At 36.8% G+C, this 8,860-nt stretch overlaps 2 protein-coding genes across 3 annotated transcripts; both read left to right on the top strand.

Moving 5' to 3' along the window:
• Positions 371 to 6,169, top strand: LOC18780589 (diacylglycerol kinase 5). 2 transcript variants are annotated; one of them, XM_020561181.1, is made up of 13 exons: positions 371 to 679; positions 1,055 to 1,262; positions 1,374 to 1,496; positions 1,591 to 1,719; positions 2,633 to 2,718; positions 2,914 to 3,037; positions 3,174 to 3,222; positions 3,904 to 3,986; positions 4,243 to 4,310; positions 4,561 to 4,635; positions 4,969 to 5,056; positions 5,178 to 5,294; positions 5,483 to 6,169. In XM_020561181.1, the coding sequence occupies exons 2-13, from the start codon at positions 1,065 to 1,067 to the stop codon at positions 5,813 to 5,815; spliced, it is 1,473 nt and encodes a 490-aa protein (XP_020416770.1). In that variant the 5' UTR covers positions 371 to 679; positions 1,055 to 1,064; the 3' UTR covers positions 5,816 to 6,169. The 2 variants fall into 2 exon arrangements, with proteins under 2 accessions (XP_020416770.1, XP_007214480.1); XM_007214418.2 differs by lacking the exon at positions 371 to 679 and having other exon boundaries at positions 1,039 to 1,262.
• On the top strand, positions 7,864 to 8,598 carry LOC18779075. The gene has a single exon (XM_007213791.2). It carries the CDS (start codon positions 8,071 to 8,073, stop codon positions 8,338 to 8,340), a length of 270 nt encoding a protein of 89 aa, XP_007213853.1. The 5' UTR covers positions 7,864 to 8,070; the 3' UTR covers positions 8,341 to 8,598.

Below are 8,860 nucleotides of genomic sequence, written 5' to 3'. Positions count from 1 at the left end.
ATATAGATGTGTACGAGAGACTTCAGAGGCTAAATGAAAATCATATGAAAATTTTGGATTATAATTTCTCTCGAATTTGGGCTTATTCCTTTTGTGGTTGTCTATGTTGTTTGTGCTTCGCCTCAACCCAGTAGGCCCAAATAGTAAGGCCTGACTAGCCACGTCACTCTCAACGTTTCATATCCAATGTGGAACCCACTTCCCCCAACACAGTCCGAGGTAATTTCCTTCATCCACGTGGCACATTCAAATCCGGCAACACATTACAGGACAATAGATCCTACCCCACAAGATAACCACTCCATTTCCTAATTTGAAATCCGATGGCGTGGCGTGTAGCGAAGATCCCAAAAACAAAGAAACACCTTCTTAAATTGTGACGAGTTCAAATCAAATGATTCTCTCTCCCAATTTTATATGAACTCGCTGCTTTCTCACCTAACATTAAAAAATAAAATCCCTAATTCTAAATCCATGTCCGCAATTTTCTCAATTTGAAGTTTATAATAGGGAAGACCGAAATCATGCAAGATTCTAATTCCTTCCCTCTCTCCGTACCTGCAATGCTCTGATTCCTTTCTCGGAATCAGAATCAGAGCATTGCTTGTCATCCGAACAGTGGATTTTTTGTCTTCAATCTCTTGGCCTGGAAATTTCTCTGCAACTTGTTCTTTCCCAGGTAAAGTACAAAAAGACGCCATTCCGTACAACCATTTCTTTCCTTTTGTTATCCACATTCCATTCCACTCCACAACAACCTGGTTGGTTGCTCGAAAAACTGGAGGAAAATTTTAAACATCATTTCTTGACGTTTGAAACCCTGTGGTTTTTGGACCCGGTTATGGAATTTCTGAACCGGATTTCCGTTCGTTCTGGGAATCGCTTGGCATCTCATATTCACAGTTTTCTTGCCAAGAGGTTGAAACTTTTGAAAATTTGCATTTGCACAAACTAGATAATGATTATTTTTGTAGTTATTTAATGACGTTGTTTGCTGTTTTGAAATTTGTTTATGGAATGGAATAGAACTCTGACATGATTATGAACACTTCAGTTGGGATGTAATGGTGGGTGATATGAAATCCGAGGATAAGTTGAGGGACTTTTACGTTCCGAATTACATGCTTGTGAGTGGATCGGATATGCCAAAAGTTAAAATTGTGCCTTCATGTCCAGTCATGGTGTTTGTTAATGCCAAAAGTGGTGGTCAGATTGGAGGTGAACTCCTTCTTACGTATCGATCTCTTCTCAATGAGAACCAGGTTACTTATAGGCTCTGCAGCTACTTGTATTTTCGCTTTGTGGGTTCACATTTCTTTTGAGTTTGAGGTAATGGGAATCTGGGATGATTGATTCGGATCGTTTTTATTCAGGTTATTGACTTGGGAGAAAAGGCTCCTGACAAGGTGCTACACACCCTTTATGTAACTTTAGAAACACTCAAGAGCAGTGGAGATGTTTTGGCTGCTGAAATCCAGAAGAGGTTGAGAATAATCGTGAGTTGAGCTTGTATATATTGAAAGTTGTGTGTACAAAATGACCATGATTTCATTCTATTATCTATGAATTGATAGACACTTGCTGTGATAGGTTGCAGGTGGAGATGGTACAGTTGGCTGGCTCCTCAGTGTAGTTTCTGATCTTAAACTACCTCATCCACCTCCAATTGCCCCAGTGCCATTGGGAACTGGAAACAATATCCATTTCGCTTTTGGTTGGGTAATGTTCTGTTTGCCAGCCTTGTGTGTTTGAATCTACGTTAATCTCTTGTTGGTCATTCATTGTTTGATTTTCACACTCCTGTTTGGTTTTATTCTTTCGTTGTTGATCTCACTTGCCTTGATCATGTAGTCAGAGCACTCTGTAGTATATGAACTACTGTATTTAATGGTGCAGGTTCCTGCATATTCTTAATATTTAGCTATTTTAGTTTTGGCATTGGAAGAAGTTACATCTTTGCATTTGAAAAGTATCTAGTGAAAAGTCTATAACCATGCCATCTATTTGGTATTGTGAGGTATTTTCTAGTAAATTAAAGCTGCATTCATTGTATCACTAATGTACACATGATATATGTAAGCAGCATTCTTTTTAGGCAAGACCATTGTGAAGTTTTCATAAGCTATTGTTGCAAAAAAGCTGAGATTTAGAAATCAAACAAGAAACCTGTCCCCTCATAAAAGGAAACTCTGTGCATTCCAATGGAAACCTGGCCTGTAGCCTCCACCAAAACACATGGTCATTCACACCATCCCCAAATAATCTTCTCGTCTCTGCCAGAACTGCCTACTCCATCCTATTCCCAAAGGACCTGAACTGCCTCATAAATCATTCAGAATCTTGCCTCTCCTATCGCACAGTTTTAAATAGAACTTTAATATGTGGCTAGATATAAATTTTGCTTTGGTTGACAATAGTTTGAATTAAGTTGGGATGTTTTGGTGTTAAATCATGGCATACGTGTATTACTAAGAAGGAATTTTTTTTTAATTTATGCACAGGGCCTCATATATCTCAGAGGCAGCCTTGAATAAACTAGTATATGCTAAGTGTTTTTGTGGTAAACATTTGGCTTCTTGCATTGACTCAACTTACAGTAGATTTGTTAGCTGATCAGAGTTTTAATCCACAGGGAAAGAAAAATCCTTTCATCGACCGTCAATCTGTGCTGACGTTCTTGAATCAAGTGAAGACTGCGAAGGAAATGAACATTGACAGGTGACATCAACTATATTTTGAATTTTGACTGTCTGATCTTAAAAAATATACACATTTAAAATCTCCTTGTGGGTTACATTACTGCTGAGCGAATCAATACTTTTCAAGGTGGAGTTGAGACATAGTTTATTTGATTATTATTATTATTATTATTATTATTATTATTATTATTATTATTATTTTTACGTATCTCAGCTGGCACATAATAATGAGAATGAGGTCTCCAACGGAAGGTTCTTGTGACCCTATTGCGCCTCTAGAACTACCCCATTCTTTGCATGCATTTCATCGAGTCTCCCAAACTGATACACTCAATATGGTGTGTTTCCTGTTTCCTGGTCAAGTGCCAATCTGATAAGTGATTACTCAATTTATGTATCATTTTATTTTTTGCTTCATCGTAACACAACTTGCTTTTGCAAACTTATTACCACTAAAATGTTGGCTGTTCTCAGGAGGGTTACCAGACCTTTCGTGGGGGCTTTTGGAACTACTTCAGCATGGGTAAGAAGTCAAGAATGTTTTTAATTAAGAAATCTAAGTGTTCTGTTTGTGTGCGTGTGCCTCTGATTTGTGCACATAACCTTTAGGGGCCTTGTGGTCGAGGACAACCGTCCTACCCGTTATTGTTGTTAGGAAGGGATTTGAGGATAAAATTTTAGTTTATTTTGAAGTTCTATATATAAAGGAAAAGTGGAATTAAATAAGCATAGTATTGTTCTCATTTGAAGCATCCCTATATGTAGACATGTTTCATAAACATTCTTAAAGTGTCAATATTTGTGATGGGAAAGTCTCCTATTTGATGTTTTGAAGCTTGCTTCTTTGGTTCACTACTGCCTGCGGTGTTGGGTGATAGAAGTTTATGGGTATATAATCAGATAAATGCCTTCTTGCATAAATCTCAGTCTATCATCTCTGGATGAATCAAGCTTATTATGGCATGGGATGGAGAGAGAGTAATCAGGGTAGTTATTCATATTAGAAACATTTTGAAGATATTAACCATTGGCGTGCAGTGTACTTAGGTTAAGTCCCCTCTTATATTGATGTTATAAGTTAATGTTGTCTAGCCCTTCCAAAAATTTAGAAGTAAATATTGGTTTGGTTCAGTAACTAGTTGCAAGAACTATTGCATGACAGCAGTTTCCAGGTTTTCTGACAAATGTATTTTGTTTTATACAGGAATGGATGCTCAAATATCATATGATTTTCACGCACAGAGGAAGTTGCATGCAGAAAAATTTAAAAACCAGTTAGTTAATCAAGTACTAAATTATTCCGCATCTTTAACATCATGCTCTAAAGTAGATAAGTAGTATAATAATGTCTACATATGTGTAACGATTCTTTTTTGAAGTCTACCAACCATCCATCTCGAATGATGGATACCTAATAGGTGTTTTCATTAGTTTTGGTGTCTAGGTGTTTCCATTTGTTTTGCCAAGGGTCTAACTTCTTGTTTTCCCGTCATTAATAAATTCGCTACTTATTATCGTTGTTTTGCTTTTTTAATTGGTTCAGGGTACTTACTTGAAGCTTGGATGTACACAAGGATGGTTTTGTGCTTCTCTATCGCATCCTTCTTCACGGTTAGTCTTCTTCGCAGTTTTGTGCTTTTTTTAATAGGTGCTTCTCTATAACCCAATTTTTTATCGACAGTCCAAAAAAATGGAGCCAAATTTATGACTCTTCTTGTTCACTTTATTTTTGCACTGTTCTGAAATCAGGAAATGGGGTGAATGTATTTGCACATCTTAAGATCTATGTTATCAACCATTCTTCAAGTTAGCCTTTTGTTTGGTTGTTTATATTAGTGGTAATGCCTTGATTTCAACACAGGAACATAGCACATCAGACAAAGATTAAGATCATGAAACGACAAGGTCAATGGGAAGACCTCCTCATACCTCGCAGGTGATATAAACTTTCTGTTTAACTTTCTGTAACTGTTATGGTTCTCTTAATCTCTAAAGCCACTTGTCCCAAAAAGTCGTTTCACCTATTTTTTCTTCCAGATTACAATATGTGGCGTTCCATTTCGCATGCTTAAATTAAAGAAATGATACAATGAGGCCCTGGCAAATTAGAATGACATGTATTTCAGATAATGTATTAAACATTAATCAGTTGAATTAACTGACTAGACAAAGACTTCATTGTTTCCACTTTCCATCCTTTCTTATGTTTGCAATCAACATTTGTAGCCTTTCCATCACTTAATTTTTTTATATTATCTCTGATTTACAGCATTAGGTCTATTGTGTGCCTCAACTTACCCAGTTTTTCTGGTGGTCTTGACCCATGGGGGAAACCAAATACGAAGAAAGTGCAATATGTAATTTCTGATTGCTCTCCTATCTGTTTCAGACAGATTGGCTTTTTCCTAAGTTCCAGTTAAAAATACAGAAATATATCTTGCCAACTCTTTGTAATTCCAAATAATATGTGCTTCACAGAGGGATTTAACTCCTCCATATGTGGATGATGGCCTCATCGAGATTGTTGGTTTTAGAGATGCCTGGCATGGGCTCATCTTACTTGCTCCTAAGGGACATGGGACTCGTCTTGCACAGGTATCATATACTATCCTTAGATCATTTAATGCTGTCATCTCAATATAAACAGAATCAAACTAGTTTTCAACTGATCATGGTTCAAACCTTATTTTGGAGGATCTCATATGTAAGTACTTTCATCTCTCTCTCTCTCTCTCTCTCTCTGTGAAATAGATTAATTGTTCAACATTTATACTTCATTGTAGGCAAACAGAATACGTTTCGAGTTTTGCAAGGGTGCAGCTGAGCATACATTCATGAGAATTGATGGAGAGCCATGGAAACAACCTCTTCCAGCAGACGATGACACAGTGGTTGTAGAGATTTCTCACTTTGGCCAAGTGAACATGCTTGCCACACCATTAAATCGATCCAAAAGTGTAAATGACCCCATGTCTCCAGTTAGTTCCCACGATGAGGATGATGACAGTAATGACGAAGAATATGAAGATGCAGAAGATACTGAAGAGAAAAGGAAGTTTGGTGCATCGGACACGTTCAAATTTCCAGACGGCGTTGACATAGCTCGACTTACTTAAGCCTATTCCTAGTATCATCACCCTGCATTGGGATTTTTTTTCACATAAATCACAGTAGTTTTTGTCCAACAAAATCTGCCCGGGCCTCAATTTGAAAGAACACCATCCTGACAATGTACAAATACATTTTCTTGTCATTGATTAGTGATTGGTTATTTTGCGATTGCGCATGTACAAATCTGGCAAATCTGGTAGATTCCAAATCCAATTCTTTACCTGAAATCGCTTGATTGTATAGGGTATTTGCTTGATTCAATTATTATCTGCATTGTAAATCCCTAGCTTGTGCAGCTAACTCTGGTAGTTATAGTTATAAAAACAGAGCTCTACTGACTCAAGATATCTTTTCTTTTATGTGACGCTGTTATTTTTAATACATCTCACTAATCTCAGCCCGAGACCAATTCAAAACTGGAGCTATGTACAATTTCCCAAGCCACTTTGGAATTTCATCAGTTTAGAACTGACCTCAGTATGCAAACTCATCACAACTTGTCCTCACCGAGTGTGGCCGCAGTAGCCATGGATGGCAAATCCTATCGAGTGTTACCGAGATATGCTAGTCAAGACTCATGATCATGCTAATTGATTACATTCTGTAACAATTTTTAATTAACCGGTGACCGTGATAATTGATACATAAGCATCAACTGTGACATCATGTGGCTAGTTCACTATCAATACAAAGACTAAGTCTTCTAGTCACGAAATGCACTTGGAGAAATTGCGTGCAACTCAAGTGAAAATAAAACACAGCAAGCTCATGCTTCAGGTTATTGAAAAGGTAAACCGGGGAAATACGAATGAGAATGCAAAGCCTACTTATCAGGTCATAAATGATGAAATTTAAAATGACGAAAATTAATGTTATAGAATTTATAAAGTTTTTTGTATGGATAACGGATTTAAATACATAATTTAACATTTATTTGTAAAGTTATCTTTTTTTAAAACTCAATTTCTCTTGGAATTTTAAAAATGGCGACTTTTAGATAGAAGTTAAAGTTGAGATTTCTGACCTCTAAATTTCATGATTTTTTCACGCGGAATTTCTAAATTTCTATGCTTTCTTATCCAAACACGGGAATTGGTTCATTTCAATTTCTGACTTTTATCAAAATTCCAAGTTTATTTCCCTCATCCAAAAGCAGGGTTGGAGTTTCAAAGCCCCATTTTATAACTAGTAAATACAGCATAATTCCCCATGTTTAATTTATATCGAGAATCTGAGATGCTTGCACCAAAAGACTATGGGTCAGCTTGGTTTTTTTGTTTCAGTCAGTGTCGACCATCTACGTTAGTTTCTATTCTCAATTCTTCAAACAAAACAATCCAATTATTGCCCCTTTTTTTTTTTTTGGCAGAGAGTTATTGGCAACTTCCTTATCCTTCTAAATAAATTGCAATTCTAAGTAAAACAGGGAAGAAAAAGAAAGTCAAGAGAGAAAAACTTGTATATCACGGGAATAGCATTGTTTTGTTATTCTCAACTAATCATGTTATGTCACGCGTTATAAGAATTTTACATAATAACGCGTGATTAGATGAAGATAGTAAAACAATATTATTCCCGTTACAATTGAGCCATTCTCCATATAAAAGAGAGCAATTGAGGGATAATGGGATATGAGCATGATTCATTCCTCATTGATGTCTGTTTGTGGGATATGAAAGTGAATGGAAGGTGTGGGAAGCCTTTGCTATTTTGTAACCCCAAAATTTTAAGTTTCTTGGAAAAGCAATATAATTCATGACATTGAGGCCATTCTTTTGCTTCTTTCCATGTGGGTGTATTTGCCCCCTCCCCCCTTCCTTGGTTGTGACCTTTGTTTTGCTCAACGAAAATTTTATTCCTTCGAAGGAAAAAAAAAAATCCCAAAAGTATTATTAAAAAAATGAAAAAAGAGGAAAGCGCGTGGGTTTTGGCTCCCACAAAGAAGAGCCCCCTTTTTTTCTGGGCCTGACGCAAAAACAAGAGCTCAGCACCTGGTTTTGCTAAACCTATTACCACAGATTTCGTCCTAAACAATTAGTGCCAGTGCCTTGATTTTCACTATTTTTTTTTCTTATATTAGCTGCCTATATATAGAGAATGGTCCTACCCTTTAACCCACAACAGAAAACCAAGAAACCCCAGATTCAGACTTTCAATTTAAACTCTCCCTTTCAAAGCTTTCATCTTTCACCCATCCACCTGTTACCCATAAAAGATCTTCTTCAAAATCAGATACCAGAAGAAAAAAAAATCTGCAAAAATGGTGAATGCAGCTTGCAGGGCTTGGATTGTGGCAGCAAGTATTGGAGCTGTTGAGGCTCTGAAAGACCAAGGAATTTGCAGGTGGAATGGGGTTTTGAGGTCACTGCAACAGCATGCCAAGAACAACATGAGATCATATTCCCAGGCCAAGAAACTCTCTGGGTCTTCTTCTTCAGCAATTTCTAACAAGATGCAGAGGTCACAGGAGGAGAAGGTGAGGAAAGTCATGGAGTTGAACTGCTGGGGTCCTAACACTACTAGGTTTTAGATTTTAGATTTTGAGTCTGTGGATGGATGTAATCCCTTTTTCCATGAATTACATGACTTCACTTCACTACTCTTTGATCCTTTTCGCTTCATTTTCTTTTTCTTTCCCCTGTTTGTATCAAAAAAAAGGGTTCTTTTGTTGTTGTCTTTTTGATGAAGCTGAGTGCCAAAGTTTTATAACTTGGGCCTAAAGAAATGAGATTAAATGCTGCCTCACTAAATAGATAGAATTAAAGAGAAATTTGCCATATTGGTTTTTTCATATTTCTCTTCTGTTTTGCATTTCCTTTTAATCAGTGCCTCATAATAATAATGTGGTAGAATTTGGATGGTGTTTTTCTTGCACAAATCAACAAATCCACAATAACAAACAAAATTGGTTCAGATGCATCGGCCCCAATTTTAATAGATCAATTTTATTAACATCATAAAACAGGCGATCAAACAATTCCCAATCATGGATCCGCAAACATGGTCCTTGTGGATCGGATCATAGAAAACTCTTTTCTGTTTACTTTTTC

The sequence above is a fragment of the Prunus persica genome, chromosome G4 (assembly GCF_000346465.2).
Source record: "Prunus persica cultivar Lovell chromosome G4, Prunus_persica_NCBIv2, whole genome shotgun sequence".
NCBI classification, from domain to species: domain Eukaryota; kingdom Viridiplantae; phylum Streptophyta; class Magnoliopsida; order Rosales; family Rosaceae; genus Prunus; species Prunus persica.
This window is presented reverse-complemented; position numbering and strand designations above follow the sequence as displayed.

Coding starts and splice junctions, on each gene's coding strand:
- LOC18780589 (XM_020561181.1), top strand. CDS start 1,065: ATGGTGGGTGATATGAAATCCGAGGATAAGTTGAGGGACTTTTACGTT. Junction 1,720..2,632: donor TCCATTTCGCTTTTGGTTGG/GTAATGTTCTGT, acceptor TTTAATCCACAG/GGAAAGAAAAATCCTTTCAT. Junction 3,223..3,903: donor TTGGAACTACTTCAGCATGG/GTAAGAAGTCAA, acceptor TGTTTTATACAG/GAATGGATGCTCAAATATCA.
- LOC18779075 (XM_007213791.2), top strand. CDS start 8,071: ATGGTGAATGCAGCTTGCAGGGCTTGGATTGTGGCAGCAAGTATTGGA.